The sequence below is a fragment of the Astatotilapia calliptera genome, chromosome 4 (assembly GCF_900246225.1).
Source record: "Astatotilapia calliptera chromosome 4, fAstCal1.2, whole genome shotgun sequence".
NCBI lineage: Eukaryota > Metazoa > Chordata > Actinopteri > Cichliformes > Cichlidae > Astatotilapia > Astatotilapia calliptera.
In genome coordinates, this window is record NC_039305.1 from 23404107 (window position 1) to 23428956 (window position 24850).

Here is a 24850-nt window from a genome sequence, read left to right on the forward strand (position 1 = left end):
GTGTGTGTGTGTGTGTGTGTGTGTGAAACTGAAACTGATCCACACTGTTAATGTGAGTTTAGCACAGGGCTCTCCTTACAGCGCAGACAGACAGGGCGAGCTCTCCACACAAACAGTGATCACAGTACGAAAGGGGCCACAGCTGGGAATTAGACCCAGCTGGTCCACATGGGAGATTCTTCAACTAAAAAAGAAAAGAAGAAAAAAAATACTTTCGGCTGCTCTCTTATTCACGAGCGGTCGCCACAGCGGGTAATTCCGTATATTTGATTTGGCAGATTTTTACATCGGATTCCCTTCCTGATGCAACCCCCAGAGGGATCTGAGACGCATTCTGCAAATAAAAATTTTATTTAAAGAGAACTGCAATGATGAGAGCAGAGAAAGACATTTAAACCTCCAGCGAGACAGTCTAAAATGTCTTATTTTTGATATTAAAAACTGAAAACTGGAAAAAAAAAAAAAGTAGAAAACTAGCTGTAATAGTAAACTGAAGTAAACTGAGTTTGTTAGCTCAGGCCGAATAACTGCTCATGGTGGTTTGAATTTGTGTAACTTGGAGTATCTGTTTTTCCGTGCATCCTCTCATGGCCTGGCCTGACTTGCTGTCATGTATCTCCATCCATTTACTCTGCCCTGAAACAATCCTTTGGGAGTGACAGTCAGTGACAGTGAGAGACTAAAGGAAGGATGCCTAGCTATAGCAAGCAAAAGAGGAGTGATACGGTGCCGAAAGAATGCTACATTACAAGGAAAAACAGAGTGGAACTGACAGGAGTGGCGTGGTGCTGCACATGCACTGGAATCTGAGAGACACGGGAGACAGTTTGATGAGAGGATACGAAAGAAAGTGAGGTGAGAGATGGAGACAGACTCAGGAAAGGATAAAGTAAAAGTAAAGAGGAGACGTGGTTTGAAGTGGCAGCGGAGATGGCAGGTGACAGAGATGAAAACTGAGGTTAGCTTTGAGGAAACGCTTCTATCCTCCTTAAATTTGAAATGAAATTTTCCAAAGGGTGAAGAAAAGGGAAGGAAGAGAAAGTAAAGAACGGAAGTGAATGATGAGGAACGTAAGGGAGAAAAAGAGGGGAAGAGTGAAAAGCGAGGAGGATGAAAAGATAGAGGCAAAGAGAAAAGTGAGAAGAGATGACATTTCTGCTGTCTTTGAAAATGATCCTTCTGATGGACTTAGGTTCATTTCACTATAGCAGCAGTTCCTGTTTATACAATGCAAACCGGAGCTACCAGTAACAAAAAAACTTTGAACCAGATGTTATGAATTCTTTCAAAAATATGTAACTTTCACTGTGGACTGCACTCATGTCTAATTTTATTGACCACCAACAAACAAACCGACAAACAAATGAGCATTCTGGAGCAATAATGAAAATGTGTGCTCTGCTGATTAAAACCCAAAGTAAAAGCAAATCGAGTGCTCCCTAAACCAGGACCTGCCACATGCCGGCATGTGCCGGTCACAGCTCTTCTCTGCACTGTGCAGCTTGAAGTTTCCTGCAATTTTCTGGATAAGTAACACTATGCAAAAAGGCAGACATGCAACAAAAATCAAACGCCTGGCACAACAGAAGGTGAAGCGCTTGTCCCTCGAAGCGGATCATCATCTGTTGTCTGCAAATACTTTTGATTTAACACAAATAATGTTCCCTAAGAAGAAATCATCTGCAAAGAGTGCTGCATGTGTGCTGCAGTGACACTGACTCAGACGCCCATGAAAGCGAGCCTGTACAGCATGTCAGCGTATTCATCCAGCTCACAAAGACGCACCGACAGCTGTTGATTATTTTGCTTCCAGTTTCACATCCATCATGCAGACACAATGAAATGAGTGAAAGACTTTATATTATTTGTCTGCAAAGACTATTTTACAAATTTTGCAAAGACTATTTTAAGGAATTTAAGATTCCTTAAATGAAATATATAGCACAAAGTAAAGGTGACATGGAATTCTTTTTGGTAGCACTTTATAATAATGTCACACTTTTAAGCATTAGTAAGGTATTAGTAAATGTGGAGGGCGTGGCCTGCGGCTGCGGGGGAGGTGGACGCACCTGAGCGGCATCCACAATCACGCCTCGCTGGCTTAAAACAAGAATGAAGGTCTTGTGGTGCTGCTGATGTGTGCGCGGCTGGCGACTCTGAAAGTGTTCGCTCTGAGCTTGTGGGTGTTGCACTATCAACCAGTTGGTCCCAAACTCTCTTAACTCCTTCCAATTAAGAAAAACCAACACAATCACTGGGCAACACTCCACTAATTTTTTCCACTAATCACAAGGACGTTGCCATCCTGTTTCTACTCTAGTGTAACTGAACTAAGTAGCTTATTTGTACGATTGGAAACAATCAGGCTGCAAAATTTCCTAAAGTCTGACAGGTTTGCATTAAGCTAACTGTCTCCAATCAAAAGCTGATTTCCATGTTTTACACAAACTGCCCTGATTACTGTTCGCTGTGAAACAGTGCAAACAAAAAGAGCTGTTGGTTGGAAGGGAAAGAGAAGCTTCAAGCAGTGAGCAATGAGTGAGTTTGCATGAATGAATAAGGTTAAGTGATTAAATGAAAACTGCTGTTATTTGACTAAATCACTGTGCTTACTTTCCCAGAATAAAACATCGTGCTACATTAAAAGAATGGAACGTTTTTAATCAGCACGGTGAACTTATTTTACATACACTGCTATATCTAATTAATGCTAAGGAGAGTTTTAGTTCGCAGACCTGAACTGATGGTCTGTCCACTTAACACACATCTGTATGGTAGTTGATAATTAAACCCAAAAGTCCATGCGGTTACAAAAAATTGGCATCTTCAGCATCTGAGTACAAAATTTACTTTATTGGAACCCAAGGTTACCTGAGCAGACTCACCCAAACTGTAACACGGCAGTTCTGCAGAGATGTGTTCAAGTTGTTCAATCAACACATTCATGCTGTTGACTTTTGTGCATTGTAACTTTCTGTAAATCAAATGTCTTTTGTAGAGCACAAATGTGTGCGCTGGCATTCTCAGTATCTGACACAAAGGTCCTTAAATGTTACTGTAAGGCTGTCCTTGTTAAGGGAGAAAATAATACATGCGTATGCATCCTAGGTAACATCACCAAAGAGCAAAGCTATGCAATGCAGAAATGGGAGTCTGCGTGCTGTCAGACCATAGCCATGCAGAAAAGAAGAGAGAAAGTGAAGTGATTTAAGATCTCCCATTCAATCTGTTCTCTGCCCGCCATCGTTCCCCTGGGGCCATCTTTGTACCTCTTCATCCATTTTCATCCCTCTTTGCCTCCTGTCCTGCTCTTCAGCCAACACGCTGTGCACCTATGTCTCACTGCCTTTCTGACCACTGAAAAGCAGCATCTTGCCTATCTGAAAGCACACCAAGCTTTCAATCACACTGACTTTGAATTTTTTTTCTTTCCTTTTAATTAATGACCTTCTTTAAATGAGAGAAAATATGCTGAGGACACTGCCAGACAGGAGGACGGAGGAGGAGGATTAGCTGATTTGTGCCACGTAGCGGTGGTGTGAAGTCACCGGAGCGTGCGTGTCGGCATGAATGTTTTCGTGTACCTTTGAAGTAGGCACATGTGTGTTTCTTTGACATAACTCCTGACGCGCTTTGCCAGAGATTTTAAGCGAATTTAGGCCGAGAGGGTTGGACAGAGTACACACAGCAAGAGAACATGAGCCTTGGGCTTGCAGGGGCAAAAAAAAGAGAAAAAAAACAAAGGATAGCGTGACTCAAACACAAGAGTCTGTAGTGAATGTGTGAGAGAGGGGAAAAGAAAATGGATGATAAGAAGATAAACAAAGATAAAATAGAGAGGGGGTGAGAAGGAAAGTATAGGAAAGCTTTAAAGCTTTTATGCAAAAATGATGATGCTTGGCCCCTTCAAAGCCAGACCCAAAGGCACTACTTCTTTTGCTTCTTTAAAAATCTGGCTCACATTCCGCATTAAATCTGTAAGTATTCAAAATTCATAATCGTCTGCTTCGCCATCTCTCTTCAGTTCATCCTGGAAATTTTCTTGGAGACTGTCCGTCCCTGTTCCTCTCCTGCCTTTCCTGTTTCTTTCTCTCCACGCCCAATGTCACCTTCCCTTGAGATGGTTTTCCTCCTACCTGTCTGCTCCCTTCCTATGTATATCTCTCGCTCCCTCCCTCACTCCTACTATCCCTCTGTCAGTTCCTATTCCACTAGCTTTCTCCATGTTTCTTAATCCCCCTCCCTTTCCTATGATAATTCCTCTTCTCTTTCCCTCCCCCTGCTCTATTCTGTCAAGCCACCCTCTTTCTTTGGCAGCCGCTGTCCTCTTCTCTCCTCCCCTCTTTTCTCTCTCTTCCTGCCTCCTCCTTCTCCTTCCTCTCTGTTTATCTAAGTCTTGTTTCCTCTTCCTTCCTTCCTTCCTTTCTTCTTTACTTCTCTTTCTCACTTCAACCACCGCTCGCTCTTTCCCTAAATCAGCCCTAATAGACTGCAGTGCCACGCATGGTCCAAACATGCTCACACAAAGACGAACTGTGCAGAGGTATTAGCGCAGTAATTACGCTGAGGCACAAACACGCACACATTGCAGATGAACACACCAGCATTCCTGCACATTACAACGTGCTGCTCAGTCAGCATCAATTCTTCCTATATGTTGAACTGTGGCATTTTGGAAAAAGGAAAACAGCACAGAGGAGGGAGAACCATGGAAAAATGGGCAAAGAGAGTGGATAAAGCATAGGAACAATGGAAGAATGAAAACCCAGGCACAGGGCACCGGACATAGATAAAAGAAACTGAAAAGGTTAGAAAGACAAAAGGCAAACGGAGATGAAAAAGGACAGAAATAGAGGTAACCTGAAACAAAAGGGACAAAGAGTGAGTGTTGACGAGGCCGAGACAAAAACACAGGAAAAATCAGGAGGAGGGAAAAAGAGAGAGGGAGAGAGTGTCAGTGACACATAATGAGGGAGGGAGGAGGAGAGTGAAAGGGAGAGTCAGCAAGCGGGAGCTGTGTTCATTTGCGCACAAAAGATATGAGTGAGTATGGATGTGTGTGTGTGTATGTGTGTGTGTGTATGAGAGAGAGAGAGAGAGAGAGAGAGAGAGAGAGATGCTGAGAAGGAGGGGAGGAGTGAGCAAAAGAGGGAGGAGTGACTTGGGAGAGGGAGGAGTGAGAGCGAGAGTGCGCGGGATATTGTCATCTGGTCCTGCCAGAGCAGCAGCAGCAGCAGCACTGCGAGCATCACCAGTGGACGGGATACACCCGCTGCAAGCAGAGTGAGGCGACGAGGAAAGGATGGAATACACACTGATGAGGAAGCAGCAGCAACAACAACAACGGGGAAACATGGAATAAAAAGAGCATTTATAGCGTCTCCTTTGCTCTTCACTTCTGTTTGGAGCATCCCACAAGCAGATCACCAGTGAAAACACATACATATGATATATATATAAAATTCCTATACATATATATCAAATTATGCCTGTTTTCAAAGAAGCTGCAGCCGGACAAAGGACTTAATTGACAGCAAAATGTATGAAAATTGGGGGATAATGTGCAACATTTGCTTAAAAACTGTTGCATATTAATGCTTTAAGCTTTTTTGTAATTCATTCTTTTTTTTTTTGTTCTCAGTGGGGAAAAAAGACAAATTAAAAAAATATATATATACATTGATGCTAACGGAAAAATTGAAAAACCTGCCAACTGAATAGTTGAACAAGCAAGAGCGAAGCTCTTCTGCTGCACGCAGCTCTATATTTCCAAAAGGGGGCTTCTTTTGAAAACAGGATATTTTTTGATCTGCCCTCGGTGCCACTCTGCTGTTTGGCTGTCGCATCTCCACTTGTCTTTGTCATCCAGCTGGGCTGCGGGAATATTTATTCCAGCAAGGCTCGTGCAAGTGCGCTGGCTGAAAGTGCAAAGGGCAGTCCACGGGCTCTCTGACCTCACAGTGATATTTCCTCAGCAACAACAAACAGCCCTACTTAGAGGCTGTGGGCAAACAGTAAGGTAAGTTGTGGAAGAGACAGAAAAAGAGAAAATTATAAAATAGAGAAGATAGAGCGAGATCAGAGTGTAAAGAAAGAAAAGAAAAGACTGAGCCAAACACAGGAGCAGACACAGCCATTAAAGAACAAACCACTCCACTCCTGGTCAAGTATTTCCGACAGGTTTATCTTTCTCACGGCTACTCCAGAGTCTCGGCTGCAGCAGCACCAAGACATTAAGATCACAACATCAGCCCTCCCCTTTCTCCCCCCCTCTCTCTCATCTCTCCTCGCCTAAGCACTTGAAGGGCAGGACTGAGCGGGCTGATAGACAGAGTACCCAGCTGGTGTCCTGGGTCTGTTAGAGACCCTGGGATCCACGGAGAGGAGGGGTTTCAGTGGAGCACACACAGAGCAGCAGCAACAGGAGCCCGGTGCCCGCAGAGCACGAAAAACCACTGGACTCTTGTGGGTCGCTTAAAAGAGACTGACACTGACAGTGTGCTATCACCAGGGGGATTGGAGCTGTATGTGTTCACAAAGTGAATGTGAGATTACGTGTACGCGAAAACACGCCTCAGGTGCAAGAGGGACGCTTTTGGACTGTAATCACCACAGGATTTTAGCTTGACGAGACCCTGGAGTAATTTCCCCAAAAAAACAGAACAGCTGTTGTTACCTGTTGGCTCTGACTGGAAATAGAAAGGAACTATCCAATACTGTCTTTAGTCATAAAAGCTGAATATTTAACAATACAAAAACTTCAGTGGATGAAAGACTGGAGCTGCGCTTCTAGGAGAGGAAGTAAACACCCACCAAAGTGGACTCAGGTGACAGCAAAAAGATGCCCACTACAAAAATAAAAAAGCTTTCTGTGAGCGCCGACGGTGAGAGTAAGAGGATGATGGATGCAAGTTAAATCTCAAGAGGGAGTAGTGGGTGACGAAGACAACTTAAGTGAAAAACTATTGATCAGAGTTTTTTTTATTCCCTTTTCTTTCTTTTTAATGATATCGCAACTGATTTGGCTCCATTGCCGAGCATTAGAGTTTTTTCCCCACACCGGAATATGAGTCCATCTTTGGAGTGAAAAGTTGGGAACCCATGACTGCCTGCAGGTTTCAGAGATATCTGCCTTTACAGCTAGCAACATCAGGACCCCAGACTTCCCACTTTTTGCGGATTATTCGTTCACTCTGCGGGGGAGCTTACTGTCAGAAATGCCAGAGGCGAGTTCATCCGTAGGTAACGCGGCCTCCTAAACTGGATTCCCTCCAAGCCACCAGCTTTGGATTTGTCTACAACCGCCTCTGCTGTCTGCCGATGACATATGGCTTTGTAAAAGGTGACAGAAATTTTAGAATGCGCTTTGACACACACACCTACACGTATTTAACTGCCGAGGACTATCGTGTGTCTCTGCATGTGAGTTTCCGCTCACAAGGGCCCACGTTTACTTTAGCTAGGAGCATGTTAAAATGGGAGATTCTTTTTCCTCACTTGTTCTGCTCCCACAGTGACAGTTTAGTTTTCTGTAAATCGGAATTTTAATAACTAGTTAATGAAGACTTTTTTAAAATGCTTCTTCAGATTATCACTCTGGGAAAAATCTCTTGATCTCTCCTCTTCAGCTTCCTGTTTCACTGATACTGTATCTCATTAAGTTGCACTGCTTGCACAGCAAAAAGATTCATTTATTTGCTATAACTAACAGCTCTGGGCAAGGAGGATATTTAACTCTCTATTTCTTTTATTTCTAACACCTAGGTGCTTTCAGTTGGAACTGTCATTAACTCTTACACATCAGGACTAACATCACAAGATACTGGAGTAAGACCAAGATGGCTGCCATCATTCATCCACTCTTGGTGAACTTATCTTTAGCCGTCCTCCTGGGTTTGATCTCTCTGGGAGGTCTGAACTTTCAGCCGTCAGGTCAGGCTTTGGCGCAGTTCTCTTCCAACAACCAGACAACAGAACCATCTACGTCACCAGAAGCAGCGCTAATAACCCCGACACCAGACACAGAGGAGCAAGCAGGTCCGACTGGGGATAACCGCTGTTGGGGTTACTATGATGTGATGGGCCAGTGGGACCCACCTTTTAACTGTAACGCAGGTATCTACCTGTTCTGTTGCGGTTCCTGCTTCTACCGCTTCTGCTGCCAGTTCAAAATCCACAGTTTGGATCAGACATCCTGTTCAAATTATGACACACCTGTGTGGGCAAACACGGGACGACCGGTGGCACCTGTTACAGAAGCCCAGGAGGAACCGGACCGGGATCGGACCCACATGATTGTGTATATTATCTGTGGAGTGGTGGCCATCATGGTGCTGGTGGGGATTTTCACCAAACTTGGGCTGGAGAAGAGTCAAGGAGGGCAGACCGACATGACCAACTCTAGGTAGGAACTGAGAAAAGTAAAACAATGAATGAAGTGATATGCAATAGATGAATGATACTGGGCATCGACTAAAGAGTTAAGTAAAAATATTTTTGAGGAAATTAAGTTTTTTGCCAAATGAGAGATAAATGTCTTTAAAGTTGCTAAAGCTAGCAGCCAGTTAACAAAGCTGCTTTTCTGGGTAGTATTCTCTATGTGAAGCTAAGCTAACCTTCTACTGGCCACACCTACATATTCAGACAATAAGTTGGTTCTGATTTTAGCAGACTATAGGGCTAGCATGCAACTCCAACAGAACCAAAGTAGCAGTGCAACCAAATTTTATTAGACTCATTTTGGTAATTTCCAGCTCTACATTTTATCCACTAAATCTACTAGCGTAGCTTTGCATGACTGGGTATTTGTGCAACTCCCTACCTAGTATCCTCTCTCTTTTAGACAGCACTCCCTTTAAGACAGCGTTTTCCTGATTGGTTGCTTCTTGCAAACAACGATTTTGATGATGGGTGGGGTTCCTGTGCTCTCAGCCAGAGAGAAATGTCAAACTATGGAGTTGTATCACAGAAAAAGAAGAAAGTTTCTTTTCTGTGAGAATAACCCTGCTTATTTGCAAACATGTCTTTGAAACTCATTTCAATTCACAGCCATAACATCCCATCTCCGTGTCCAAGTCATTCTCTGAATGTTCAAGTATTTATTCTCAACATATGTGAAATGGGAAAACACATGGCTGAGAAGGTCACCAGCTCGGTAATGAATAAAGTGAGTGAATCACAGTGAGGTGATAATGGGTGTGAAGTTTGCAACCACGAGGGAGCAATGGATATGGTGATAGGGTGGGAAAGAGCGAAAGACCACAGGATGGAGGTCAGGCAGCAGGATGGAGATTCCAAAGGACAGATGATTTCGGAGGAAATGACAGTGAGGTTGCGTTGTGTTTTCTCTGCATCAGTGTAGCTGTTTCACATTGATGGGTGATTGATTGCTGTGACACAACTATGACTGTGGCAATGTGTGGCCTCCAGAGAGCAATGAGAAGAGAGAGGTTTTTTTTTTTTTTTTTGGAAGGGTGGAATATTGAGCGGATCTGACTGGAATGCAGCCAGTGGCTAATTCTAGTACAGAGAACGGGTGGGGGTGGGGGTGGGTGTATGTGCGTGGATGTGTGGGTGGGTGAGAGAGAGGGAGTGCTTGGTTTGACCGGATAGCCTGTTGGGTGTTAAGAGTAAGAGCTTCTTTAAAATCCTGTCATCGCCGCGTTTCCTCTCAACCTCCCCAAAGCATGATGAAGAGGAGAAGAGGAGGAGAAGGAAGAAGCAGTAGACATCAGCACTTGTTAATGTTAAACTGCACCATGCCACCAATAACACAATGAAAGATGGCATCGCTTGGCACATTTTATTACCCGAATCAAACAACTGCGTGAATTTGAATTCTTTAGTCCAAGGATTATTTGAGAAATCCTTCGGAAATCTGGTTGACTGTCTTCACCACATTCAAGGCATAATGTGAAAATAAATGTTCAGAAATGTTACGTGTATCCCTTTAATCGGCAGAATAGAAGTGACATAGGTTGATCACATGGTATTTACTGTAACTGTCCATCCTATAATAAAGCAAACAGCTTCATGGTAATAGTGCAAATTTTTCATGTAATGCAAAATTTATTTTAAAAAAAACAATCAAGTCAATTTTCTAAGTCTAAGCAAATATCACCCCAGATTAAAATAATTAATATTCATTTTCAGCATTTTTATTAACAAACAAGCAAAACCACTTACTCCCTCCAAAAAAAGCAAAATCAAAGAAGTGCCAGTTAGATTGTTCATTATTGTAGGCTCATTTTAAAATAAAATATCTCATTTTGTCAGTTTAGGGTTTTGTTTCCTATGTTATGCCAGGAGATGGAAACATACTCATTATAAAAGTAATTTAACTGTTTTAAAGTATTTCTACTTTTCGTCACAGTTTTGCCAGACATAAATCAACGCAGCAGATAAACATCATCCACTGCTTTCTGTTAGGCTGATATCAGTAAACAAAGCTAATATCAGCCAAGACCAGTACTGCATACAGTATATACGTATTGTTACATAGACAACCAACAGAAGATTTTTAGATACTACAGCAACATCACATTATCTCGTCTAATGCTTCACTCCCTTTAAGAGTAAACATAGGATAACCTCCTTGAGACCAGCAAAAATAAGGGGTTGCCGGTAATTGCTGTGAATTGTTTTGCATTCGCCAACCCATTTGGAGTAGTTATGGTGACCAATTGTACATTTGCAAAGGCAAAGCCATTGCCCAGGTTGTCTAGTCTGACCAATCACGTTTTGACTTGGAGTGACTGGAATCACTCTCACACCGATTGCCAACATGGTGCAATACATCTGAGTCAGTCTGTGTGGATGAGCTCAATGTGTTTCTATGCGGTCCCCAACCCCCAGGCCATCAACCGGTACTGGTCCGTAAGTTGTTTGATACCAAGTTATGAGAGTTGAGGCTCGGCTGTGAAATTTATGGTTTTCAGGGTTTTTATCGGTTTTTATCGTTAACTCGGTTTCCCTGGGTCTTTTCCCTTGTGTTATGAATAATTCTTCTCTTATTTCTGATTAATGTGAATTTATGTTTATGTGGATGGCCACAGATTTGCAACAGAAAGCAACAGATCTGTAGTTTTTGCACATTTATCACAGTTAATAGCTGTATCATAGCAAATACTGATACTGTTGGTACTGTCAGGCTATCAGGTTGTTTCTATGATGAGGTATATAGTTTCCGGTTCACAGCAAGTCAGTGAACATGTCACATCTTCTTCTTTTATCAGATATTTTATATGCCATAATGTATTTATTTATCTTAGAGACAATACTGTATACCTTTTTCTTAAATGAAATATATTTTTTATGTCATAATATACATTTTCTGAACCGAATAATAATTATCCAATATTTTGCCTGTGTACTTAAACTTATCATTCTTATATTGAAATAGATAAGTTCAGAAAAACAAAATTTAATCAAGTATCCTATTAAGCTATTGTAGTGAGACAGTGTGCACAGTACTGAAGAAGATCTAAATGTAACTGTAATAAACTGTTTTTTTTTTTATGTTTGCTGTAGGCCCATGTTACTTGCATCTTTGCATTTTGGAATGAGGGCTTGTTGTTTGGTTTATGCTCAGAATGTAAAACTTTCAAGGGTTGTACATGATCACAGAGACAGCTGAAAAAGACAGGAAAAGATATTCTTGTGTTTAAATGTCACATGAGTCTGACAGTCAGCGAGGAGGTAAAATTTCCATAATAGCGACACAAGGTGAACATTTGATTTGCTTTCTTTAACAGATTCAATAGTTTTAAAGTTTCACACTATTGTAAAAGCAAATCTGTCTTCATGTGTTTTTTGAAGCACTTGTTCATTCACCTTGAACATGCTTGCCTTTAATGGAAGCACAAAATGAATGCAGAAATCATGGATTCAAGCAAAGGTCTCCAAGCAAGCTTGTTATTAACTCACAGGATGGGAAAGAGGTCAGAGACAGAGTGATGACCACTGCAGGAGAGGGACAAAACCAGGAGTGAGAAGATATCCAGAGGGAACAGAGGGATGATATTAAGTCACACCGGGGACTCGCTCATTTTACTATCCCATTGTTAAACACAGCCATTTACCTCATATCTGCCAAAGTATGTGTGTGAGTGTGTGTTGTTATATAGGAGAAAGAGGAGAACCCGAGATATGACACATGAGCTAACCACTTCACTGATGTGACCAAAGACCAGTAATGAAAGGACAGTCTGTAGTAGCATTATTATGTGGTGGATGGAAGGATGAGAGGAACAAGCCATGAGAAAGGAAGCTTTTCCGATGAGTGAATGATTAATCCAGAGGGATTCCAAGACATTTTCACTCACAATGTGCCACAGAGAAACACCATATTTTAACACACAGGTACCTCTTTAATATCGACGTCCAGCGTGAGGTGGCATCTCCTACGATTTCACAAACCTACCATTCTTTTTCAGTTCTATAATTTCTATCACTGTTTGCTTTTCTGACATTAACTTGTTTACCATGACACTCTTTGGTTAGTGCTCCCTTATTGATGACACCAGCAGACCACTTTCCCCTGCAGTCAGATGTTAAGGGACTCCTATCGAACCCTATTGAAAAATGACACTGAAAGGGAACTCACTGTGTTACAATGTAAAGGCAACAGATCCTGACCAGGGTTCAGTATGTGATAGTTTGGGAGTGTGAACAGGCTATCAGTCCTGCTGACAGTAGTAGCCACTATAAAGTATACCTTGCTAGCATCATGTTGGACTGTCATTTGCCTTTTAAGCTAATGACGTATTCAACAAGGTGCTGGAAACATTCCTCAGAGATTTCAGCCAGTGTTGACATGATCCCATCACACGGTTGCTGCAGGTTTGTTAGCTGCACATCCATGTGAATCTCCCGTTCAACCACAAGGTGCTCTATTGGAGTGTGCTGAGGCCATTTGAGCACAGTGAACTCAGGTTCAAGAAACCAGTTTAAAAATTATTGGAGATTTATGACATGACATGTTATCCTGCAGGAAGCAGCCATCAGAAGATGGGTACACTGTGGTCATAAAAGGATGGACATATTCAGCAAAAATATTTAGGCAGACTGCGGCATTAAACCGCTGCCACAAGGCAGTGCCAGATTCTGACCTTATCATCTGAATGTTGTAGCAGAAATCAAGACTCATGAGACCATACAACATTTTTCCAATCTTCTATCCGGTTGTTCAGTGATGACGCGACGAATCCTACTTCCGGGTCTAAAGTAGTCTGCGTTTAATATGGCTTTTGTGTTGTTAACATGTTTAATGTTATGTATTTTCTTCTATTTGATCTCAAAAAGCTCCTAAAACAGTCAGTGATCACTGTTGACCTCCCTCGGCTTTTATTACCGCTAATCATTTATTTAAGCTCAGTTTTTAAAACCTTAGGATGTAGCTACAGCCCAGCCCATGCAGCAGTATATGAATGACTAACCTCGTATTGTGGATGGATTATCTCAGTTGTTCTCCTGGCTGAAGTTTGGTCCTTTTACAGCATCCTGCCATGCGATTACATTTGTTCCTGAGCACCGAGAACACTCACGTTAACCTTTATCGAGTGGAAAAAAAGTTAGCTTGTTTATAGTATGCTAACATAGCTGTGTCGCTAGCGGTCACGTAGCACATCATTATATACCAGCTAGCCAAACTTCAGTAACCCTACAAATGTCACTGCTTTTTAGTTTTCTGTCTTCATTTATGTTGGAAGTGATAGCAGAGCTGTACGTTTTAATTTGTTTCCAAAACCCCGCAGTCAGGACATGCTATATTGTATTTAGATAGAAGCTAGCGAGCTAACTCCCTGCTAACTTCTAACTCCGTTAAATGTCATAAATTCCATTTTCATGGATGCCTGGATGTTAAACTCAATTGTTACACCTGGTAGAGCAGAATGCTGATCATTTTATTAAAGATGAAAGACTTTAGACAGTTTTTCAACTCTCAGTAATGCCATAGTGATCGTTTGATATATGGACCTGCAGCGGAGTTTAGGTCCAGACACGGCTAGTGACGTCAGACTGAACAATCGGATTGTCCAATTGTTGACCATTCTGTTGCCCGTCTGTTAGCACAAAGCTCTGTGGCTTCTGACCTTGGGCATCAGCAAGGTGTTTCTGCCTGATAAACTAGAACTACTTACTGGGCCATTCTCTGTAAACCCTAGAGATGGTCATGCAGGAAAATCCCAGTAGATCAGCAGTTTCTGAAATACTCAGCCCAGTCCATTTGGCATCAACAACAATGTCACTCTTAAAGGCACTTAAATCACGTTTCTTCCACATTCTTACACTCAATTTAAACTTCAGGTTGTGTCAAACATGTCTACAAGCCTAAATGCATGTAGAGATAGTTATTGGCTGATTAGATATCTGCATTAATTGCACTTGAACACTTGTACCCAATGAAGTAGCCAGTGAGTGTAGTGTCTGTTTTGTCTGTAAGAGACACTTTTCTGCCAGGAAAGGCTGCGCCTCCGTGAAACTGTTTATCACATCGATTGCATGTCCATCAACAACTGAAAATTCATATTCAGCCTGCATACATTTGACCAAGAGACACCTTCACCTGGTTGCGGGCGACAAATCTATGCGTGTATGTGAGTTTGGGTGCATGTGTGTGTGCAGTCAACGAATAAATCCAGCCACAAAGCTGTTAAGGTGGTAATGCGCTGAAACCCTGGGTCAAGCAATCACAACAGCCAGTGGTGCAATGATAGAGCAGAAGACACACATGTGCACCTGGGCACACACACAAACCTCTCATTACGACCCTACAGTGAGCCCTCTCCCCCTCCTCTATTGCATAGCTTCTCGCCTCCCCAGTGGTTCTTGGTATTTTTGCTTTGCCGTCAGTCTGTCTGTGTCTGCACCTGTTGTGTGGGAACTGCTGCAAAGCAAAATTAAAAATGAATTGTATCTTTTGATACGGGATTCATCTGAGGGAATTAAAATACCACATTAATAAGAGCTCAGCTTGTGATTTTGTGGACTGCAGCGGCACTGAAGGCGCTGGAGGAAAACAAGTTGCTGTAGACAAGGGCCATTCATGGACCTGTACAAGATCACATTACCAAAAAAAAAAAAAAAAAAACGCCTAAAGATATGTCTCCAAATAATCTATGCAGAAAGCACATTGGCTAACATGCTGATAATGCCAAAAATTAGAAGGCACTTGTATTGGGAATGCCTTGTTGTAAGCCCACCTTGCACACTATAGTCAGTTTATTTGTACAGCATTAATCAAAACACAGTGGCGCATTAAGCAATTATCATAAAACAATACTTAACAAGCAACAGCATTAATAATCCGAGTGCATGTTGTGAATTAATGGCAGAGTTAGCAGGATAAGCACAGCATGAAAACAGGTCAAATAAAGTGCATTCAAACTCATAGACTCTCTCAACAATTAATACTGTTTCACATATTTTTTTTATACATATCAAGTTTGCTGGGACATTTATACTGGCACCACTGTTTTTGCCAATTGATACAACCTCACTGGTCTAGTAGTACAATTTTTCTTTTACTGACATCAAACACTACGTTTGATGTCAGTAAATTAAGATTTACCGAAACATGCTCCGGCTTCCTGTTCGGTAGCTTTTCTGCCAGTGCTGATTGGATGCAACGAAAAACCATTTTTAACATTTCTGTGCCAATTTCGGTGAATGCTGGAAACAAACCAAAATAGAACTATTCTTATAACCTTTCTATAAAGTCCAAGTTGCAGTTGCATTAAGTAAGTGGGCTCTGGTCTGAATATCATTTAATGTTAATTTTAGTAAATATTAGAAATAAAATGAATCAACCGGTGTCTCATGTAGAGATGGCACGATACCACTTTTTTATGTCCGATACCGATACCGATATTATAAATTTGAATATCTACCGACACCGATATGAATCCGATATAATGTTTTTTAATCAACAAAACTGTTTTTTAAATATCTTGCTGCATTTTGTATAAGTTCATACTCAAGTTTAAAACAACAACTACACTAAAGCTATTCTGTTATACCTGTATGCAAAAAAAAAATTTCATAGTTCAGCAATACTGATCAATCTAATAAACTCAAACCTGCACCATCCTCCCTATTCTGGTATTTTAAAGAGTACTTAGCATAAATATTAAGCAACCTAACTAATAGGGTTCCAACTCCCAGCAACAACAAAAATAAATAAATAAAAAATAGGGAACCACCCCTCACGCTCCACCTCATGATGCTTAATCGACGTAATCAACCTTAATTTGATGCAGTGTGAAAAAAAAATGCACAGAAATCAATTATTTTTCAAGAAATATTAAATAGATTCAACATCTCTCTTCAACAAAATTGCAGACTGCACAGATGGTACCTTCCCAAAGGAAAAAGTACTATAGCTTACTAGGGTATATTAGACTTAACAGTTACTATATACAATAATGGACTTCTATACATTTTACATCAGATTAAAACTTTGGGTGTAAGATTCAGATAATTATTTAATAACAGCCAGACATTTTAAATGAGAATAAGAAAGAAAAGTATGTCTTTGTGCCCCCTTTTCCCTGTTAATGCCCTATCGGCCCCCCTGGCTAAACTTTGCTAGATCCGCCCCTGCACAGTTACCAGCATCAGCTACGTAGAAAAAGATCCTGGAGTAGAAAGTAATATTAAATAAATTCTAACAACAGCTTATCAAGCTTAAACGAGCTGCTGTTGTTCAGCCGCTGGTTTCCTCTTTCTGGTGCAAAGTGGGCCAAAAACAAACAAGAGACACGGACTTGCGACAGAAAAGCCGATCAGCTGATCGTTAAGCAGTTTCATGATTGAAGTAGCAGCCGGAGAGCGAGAGGCAGTCGCTAGTTAAGCTTAACGCAGGAATGCTTTACAAACATTCAGAGATGGACTTACACACTTGCTTTACTTCTCTCGGGGTAACTTTGTCAGAGATGAAATGCCGGGTTGCTAGCGAAGCTCCACATGCTATCCAGACCACCGACAGGTCCCGCATGCCACAGCCGCTCTATCACGTGATGCATACTGCTCCGACGTGCTAACGTTCTGAGGTGAGTTACGGCGTGTTGCAAGTTTTGTGAGGTGCTTTCGTGATATTTAATGGATCGGATTACATTTTTTATTTTTCTCCGATATCCGATCCAGTAATTTAGGTCAGTATCGGACCGATACCGATACGTAATATCGGATCGGTCCATCTCTAGTCTCATGTCATATGGTTATAAAGTTACAGGCACAAGAGTACGTGAAGTGCACACATGAAACTTGGTGAAAATAATTATGGGAATGGCAGAAGAAGTGAGACAGAGTAGAAAGTAGCAACATGTTGCCCCCAATTTGTAAGGATGATAGATGTACTTACACACATACACACACACAGGGCACAATGCACCACTTATCGGAAATTGTTCCACTGGAGGGCTGCGTGTTCAAGGTTACAGGTGATTGAATGACACACTGGGGATCTAAACAACCGTTTCCGTCGGCCATTCTCCTCCTTTACAGTATTGTGTTTCATCAAAAGTGCTTTCAATTTCAGTTATTGTTCAGGCACAGTGCCACTTTTTATCATTGCCTGACAGGTGTTTAGAGCCACTGGATAAATATGTGCACACAGCTCCAATTGTTTTTCTGCTTTTCTTGAAATAGTTAAAGCAATAACCAGATGAAACAACACTTAGTGGGTTGTGGAGTGCAATTAGTGTAATTGGTTTGTTTCTTAGACTATAGGGTGATGATGAGACTTAAATTTGTTAAAATAACAAGATATATATTTTATTTATCCCCAAACTTAGGGCACTACAGTGTTACAGCAGCCAAAACATGAACTGTCATAGAAAGAAGCTCAAAAAGGTTAAAAAAAAAAAAAGAGAGAGAGATTAATGAATACAAACCTAAATATAATATAATAAGGGGATCTTAAATCTCAAATTAATGCAGTTTTTGTTGTATGAGATGGTGAAGCTTGTGTGTATCTGTCCTTGTCAAAGCACTGCTGTCTTCATCCCCTCACCAACAGCCAGTCATAGCAGATGGCTGCTCTTCTATTGTAGGGTGACTGTTGTTGGCGCCATAGACATAAAACTGAATTGAACTGAATACTGGAGAAAGTGATCAGCTGCACATCCAGTAATTAGAATAGGGGGTAGTCAGGTGGATAAGCCACTAATCATGGCTACAGTCAGTTTAATGATTGCTGCGTCAGCTGATGGAGGAATCCAAACCATGTGTTTACTCAAAGATGCCTCCTGAATGGAGAAACTAGTTGCATGCATTGCTCAGGTTTAATTTTGGCTTCAAATCCTGCAGGTTCCTTCTGGGACAACTCTGAGTTGTAGTTCTGCCCATAGATTTTCACTTGGATTCAGTTCAGGTGATTGGCTGGGTCACTCTAGCAGCTTCTTTTTCTTTCTCTGAAACCACTTGAGTTTCCTTGGCTGTGTTTGGGATTATTGTCTTGCTGAACTGTCTTCCCTGGTTTCATCTTCATCATCCTGGTACATGGGAGCAGATATTTATCAAGAAAGTCTGGGTACATTTTTCCATTAATCCTTCATTCAATTATATGAAGCGCGCCAATGCTGTATGTTTAAAAACAGCCCCGCACCATGATGTTCCTGCCTCCAAACTTCACTGTTGGTATTGTGTTTTTGGGGTGATATGCAGTGCCGTTTGAACTCCAAACATGGTGTCTATTCTGGCATCCAAAGAGTTAAATCTTGGTCTAATCTGACAGACTATATTCTCACAGTATTTCCTAGGTTTGTCTAAATGTTGTTCAGCAAACTTTAAACACACTTTTTTAAGATTTTTACTTACTGATTCCACCTGGTCGATTTATAGTGAAATAATGTTCTTTCCACTTCTGGGTTATGACCCCAACAGTGCCATAATCCAGAACCTGCAGTAGTTTAAAATTCTTCTCTAATCAATGCCATCAGTATGTTTCGCAACATTACAGTTTTGAATGTCTTGGTTTTAACCGTCATGAGCGGTTTCTTGTGTGACACCTTGGTGATAAGACACGTTTTTATAGGCCATCAGTTGGGACTGAACCAGCTAATAGGCACCTCCCTTTCTTCATGTGTTCAATACTGTTTCCCTGTGTGATTTCTCATTACTGTACATGAATTTATTTATGGGCATCTATAGCTTGATTTCTTTGGATGTGTGGATTGGATGTGTTGTTACCGAGAGCTGGTGAGAATGTCATGTCAATAGCACCTTTAGAAATATACTTACTTAGAAAATTGGTGACGCATTCAATACTAATTTTACTCACCGTATGTCTGGAATAACACCACTTTTCAATCACAACCGCTGCAATCCCTCCATATTTCTTTTTAGATTAACATCCCTGTCTTTCCAAAAAAGTCCTGAAGCTATGTAAGGTCACACTGTGGTCTGAGAAGTGTGAATGTGACAATGTCTCGCCACGATGCTCTGTGACACTTCATGAAGCTCCATGATAAAGTCATTATAAATAAAACAACCACAATGGAAGCTGCTGCAACAGGCAGAACAACACCAGGAAAAAACAACTTGATAACAAAATAATGTGTAAAGTAGTTACCATGAAGATGTTTAGTGACGAAACCTGACAAACACAGGGAATGCCTTAAAACCAGGTCCTTCCAACTGACGTGTCTGTAACTCATCACCGATGTAAAGCATGCAGCAGTGCTAATATCGCCTTTGTTGTCAGTGCTGTTGTTATTCTCACCTTTCATTAACATAAGCGTGTTTTGGCTTCTATCTCGAAAACGCAGCAAGGCTGAGTTAGCTCATTAAATGCACGTCTCCCTCAAAGCTTAATCTGAAAATAAATTCTTTGATGCTGCTGCGGTATGAAAAATAGACTTTGCCTTTCCCAAAGTGCACAGCTAACTCAAATCAGCAAGGAATTATTGTTTATCCGTTTTATCGTCTTCTTTAAGGAGATGCTTACGGTTGTGAATATTTTCTACCTCAGTCTTGTTTGTGCCATCAAAGTCCATTACTGACTTCACTTTGTGTTTCTGTTCTTCACTTTGCCACTAAATCCACAGTTTAAAACACATAACAATGCCAAAGTTATCACCAGCAGCTCAACTCTAAAAGCGGTGAGAATATGCAAACATAAAAAGTACTAAAGCACACATTTTGCTTTTAGCTGACTCTGACTTTTATGTGCCAGCCTTAAAATTTTCTTTCATGTGTTTCAGTTATTGGAATGCTGCTCTGGAGGATATCAGGTCCATGTGTTTTATCCAGAAACTAGACTGACACATTCAGTTTTCTGGATATCACGTCTTTATGTGCTTATATTTCCATAAAATTATGTATGAATATCTTTTACTTGTAATAGAGTACTGTTTTGCTTTCATCATTGCTACTCTTGGTTGATGCATCCTTCTGGAAATGCTTATCAATACTTTGCATTTCCGCTTATACGGTGTGAATTTTTTACCTATTAGAGACGGCTGTATCAGTTGCGTTGTGATTGTAACTCCACACCACACCTCAGTGCAGCAGTGAGACCAGACTGCTGCAGAGCCCTGAAGTTCTTAAGCTCAACTGTTGCTGCAGTGGCTGTGAACCACATCAGCCGATCGCCAGACTTTCTCTGAATCTTAAACGTCCCCCTTCCTTTCTCTTTCACTATTTCTAATTTCCTGTTTGTCTTCCCATTTTTTTCCTGTATTTCCTCCTTCTACCTGGTTCCCCTCTCATGTTTCATGCACAACATCAACACTCTTTGTGGCAAAAACTGGGCAGTAAAATGTGCATGATAATTGATATACAGTACTGGTGTGTACATTATGCACACTGTTAAAATACTGGAAACTGTTGAAAGAGTTTTAAGAAACGTATTTAATTGATTAGCACCAAAATATGTGAGATAATCAGATGATATGCAAAATCTGTACGTCTTCAAAGGTGTAATTTCCACATTTTACTTTAGGTTGATCTTCATGCATCTTAAGTTTCAAGATGATACAATCTTTGTATACTAATTTCTGTTGCACTCAGTTATTTATGCCCTTTCTCCCTGAGTGTTGAGTTTTAGGTTGTATACAGACTGCTCTTTCTGATTGGTCAAGGTTTCTGGTAGATTAAAACAAAAACACTTTATCTATGTATGTTTCAGCAAACACCTATATCAAAAAACATCAATCCTACAGACTTATTTTCATTTAAATAAGCGCACCAACGTTACGAGAGTTTACAGCACGTTTACCATAAAGAGCTAAAGCACCACAGTTCACTGTCTGTTCAAAGAGAAACCACAATACAGATAAATGGAGTGTGATCGCTTCATAATGAGAGGTTTATTTTTGAGCCTAGCTGTGGGCTGTTAACAACAATCTGTGTCACTTTTGACTTTGCAATTTGGAGGCTCTGTAGGAGGTTTGTGAAGGCACAATTGCAAGTGGATATACTTACGTCTATATTGTCTCTGAAAGTACTTCAGTTAAACTCCGCTGACTGTGTGAGTCGCATTGTGTGTCTCTGAGCTTCTTTGCGACTGTGTATATTTGTGTGGGTATAAGTCTGTGTACAGTCTACATGGAGTTGGGAACATGCCGTCCAGCATGGGCTCTATTTTCACTCCAGTGATCCTAGTAATGGTCTTGTCCCACTGTAGACTGATGCTGGCTACAAGTCGACCTGACAGAATATCAACTGCTTACATGTAGCTGTTTGCTGAAGCGCACACAATAGAAAGCATTATCACTCACCCTGTGCTCTATCTATCTATCTATCTATCTATCTATCTATCTATCTATCTATCTATCTATCTATCTATCTATCTATCTATCTATCTATCTATCTATCTATCTATCTATCTATCTATCTATCTATCTATCTATCTATCTATCTAGAATATTTATGAACTAACTACGGCATTTACAAGCATATTGCAACATGTATTTTTCAATGAAATAAATATGCGTGTTATCCTCAGTCTCATATTTTCCTCTTCGGCTGCTTCAAACAAATGCAACAGTACAAACAGCTTAATTAAAAGCTCCTTCCACTTGGCCAGCTATGATATTTAACTTCAACACTTAAGGTTTCAAATAGTCTACAATTGCAAAAGCCCAAATGCTGTCAATTTAAAATGATAAATAAGTATTCGTCTATATCGCAGCTACTAAAGATTCCTATAAAGCAGAGTTCAGTATGCTTCGATTATGCACTTTTTTCAGCTTTCTGCAGGGCAAATCTCCATAAAGGGAAGGAAGCAACTCTGTTACATCGACTGAACTCAGCAGCAGACCCTTTCAAACTCTAATAGTTCTACAGCATCTTGGACCTCAGTTTTAAATACTAGCTGCACAATAACTGGCAATGGCCTTCATAACTGTAGGATGTCACAAAACACAGCCCAGGCATTTACCTGCAATTTAACAAATTGAAGGAAGAGGCTTTACAGCCTGAATGCAGTTAATTCTTTTTTATTTAGTTAATGGTAGTTTCCACTGAAACAGCTGTTCATGGTGGTTTAATGAAAAGTTGGAAAGGAAGACATCTGGATCCTTTGTGATAAATACTGCTACTAAACCACTTATGGTGATATTTAGGTCACTTAAGTTAACAGAAAAAAAACAGCCATTCATTTCTAAATGGTTAAAGGACAAAATCTGTATCATCCAGTTAGCTTTCTCCATGGGAGCTCTGTATTCACAACTAGCTCACTACTGTGAAGATAGCCATCTGTAAACAGAGCAAATTTGAGTTGAAAAATTAAGCTCATCAAATGTTTACCAGTTGATGAGGCCCGCATAGATGATTAATTAGCATATTATAATGTCCTTGTTATAGGGCTGTGCGATATGACCAAAATCTCATATCCCGATATAAGACATCTATCGTCCGATAACGATATAAATCACAAAAATGTAACATTTTCTGTAAATTCTGTGAATCTCGAGCAGCTCGACTTGCGTGAAGTGTTTCCAGCTGCGTGTTGTGTAGCTGGAGTCGAATGTTTTAACCGATGCATGAAACGATACATTTTCAGACATAAGTTGTAACGGCCGCCGTTTTCTTTGTGAATATTTATTACACGGCGTGCTGCAGGGAAAAGCCTATTCTAACGTTTGAGTCTAAGGTTTATTTTTAGCACCTGCCGGGCCTTTTTTGCTTCCCATCCGTAAACACTGCATACTCTTTCATGTGATTCAGTGTATTTTGAAAAGCCTCAACAGGATCTTGAGCTTTATTGTGAAAGGTTTATGTGGAAAATAAACAAGCGGACACGCGATGGTGGTGTGGTTATATTAAATATAAGAGAAAGAGAGAAAATTAATATAACCACTACAGTGACCATCAAAACGCTGAAAAAATATTGCTGTAAACAGTTTATCTTGTAACACCACGAAACAAACGACAGCGTAAAATGAAACGATAGATGTTTGTATATCGTCATCCGATATATATCGTTATATCGAACAGCCCTACCTTGTTACTATATCATCAATCAATAACACAGGAAGTTCAAACACTTTTATCACTGTCCTAATTATCCTACGTGCATGTCTGTGTGGTTACTAATAACAAGCAATAGGGATATACACCTTATACTACACAATTATTTCATTCAAGGTGTTGTATTCTAATACAAACTTTAATTTTCTTTACTTCTCCGTTATAAATTGTGAGATCCCAGCCACTATTTGGTGTTTGGGATGTTCCAAGTGTTTTTCCCATTCTTTTATCCATCTTTTGATTTCTTCCATGGCCCTTGTCCTTCTCAGTAGTGACCTTTCAGCTCTTATCTTACAGACACTATCAAGCTTACACATCACAGAGGATAAAATAATCGAGAAGGACCTGTTCTCTGTGAAATTTATCGTTTCCCCTTCATCATTCTCCCACATAAACTTCCCACTGTTCCATTTCTATCTGTCCGTTTGCTTTATAGTACCAAAAATACCTTCCTTCAAATCTTTGTGCAGTTTCAACATTGTGCAGGAACAGAGATGAAATAAAGAGGAAGATGAGTGCCACGGAGGGGAACCACAAAAGGAGGAATGGGATAACACAGCAGGGAGGAATTCACTTCTTTGCTTTGCTATCTACATTCATCCCCTTCTTGTTCAGCTTCCATTTGCTTTTCTTTTGTGTGCTCGTCTCATTCCATTGTCCTCTCTTCGTCTCAGTCTTTATCCTTTTCACTTTTGACTTTTTTTCTTCCTCTCATTCCCATTTCTTCTTATTGCAAATAAAGACACCAATGCAATCATCATCTACTAGTGATTCTCTTAACATTGTAGCAGGATCAAAAGACACAAATTAGTCTCATCTAACTGGCACGCCTTGCTTTAGAGAGCAGTATTGTATTGCTGCCATCTGTATTATACATGTGTTTTTTACACAAGTTAATGAATGTGCTTTATCGTAACCATGTTTGTTTCTTGTCAGCAGTAGCAAACACTTACATACTCACCCATTCCTAACCTTTATAACGTTGTTATATATTTAATGCAGGCAAAGTGAGCATGCAAATCGATTAATTTCCCCACAGCATGCGTTATGCAAGTGCACCTGCCTGCACAACAACACACAAATATCTTGTTAGAGACCATAGAGTCCAGAACCTATATATGTTGTGACCAATCTATCCAGTAGTTTCTCACATTTTTGACTGAAAAGCTGGGTTGTCCATCTTCCTCCCACAGAAGCTCAAATTCAGAGAAAGAGAGAGAGAGTGAGAGAAAGGGGGAGGGAAAAGTGGAAAGTTCCTACATTTTTCCAGTGCGGCAGTTTTCCTGGTATTTACTGCAGCTCAAGAAAACATGGTGTAACTATCAGTAAGATATGAATAAATCTGTGTAATATCCGCTTCAGACTGCTTCATTGC

General features: G+C 40.6%; 1 protein-coding gene across 1 annotated transcript in view; it reads left to right on the top strand.

Moving 5' to 3' along the window:
- The first annotated feature begins 5178 nt into the window (after positions 1-5178).
- Positions 5179-24850, top strand: part of LOC113021122 (protein shisa-8) — a 129536-nt gene continuing 109864 nt past the window's right edge. Inside the window, exons 1-2 of the mRNA XM_026165583.1 lie at positions 5179-7342; positions 7765-8404. Coding sequence (XP_026021368.1) covers positions 7839-8404 — 566 coding nt within the window. The 5' untranslated portion in view covers positions 5179-7342; positions 7765-7838. The remainder of the gene's footprint in view (positions 7343-7764; positions 8405-24850) is intronic.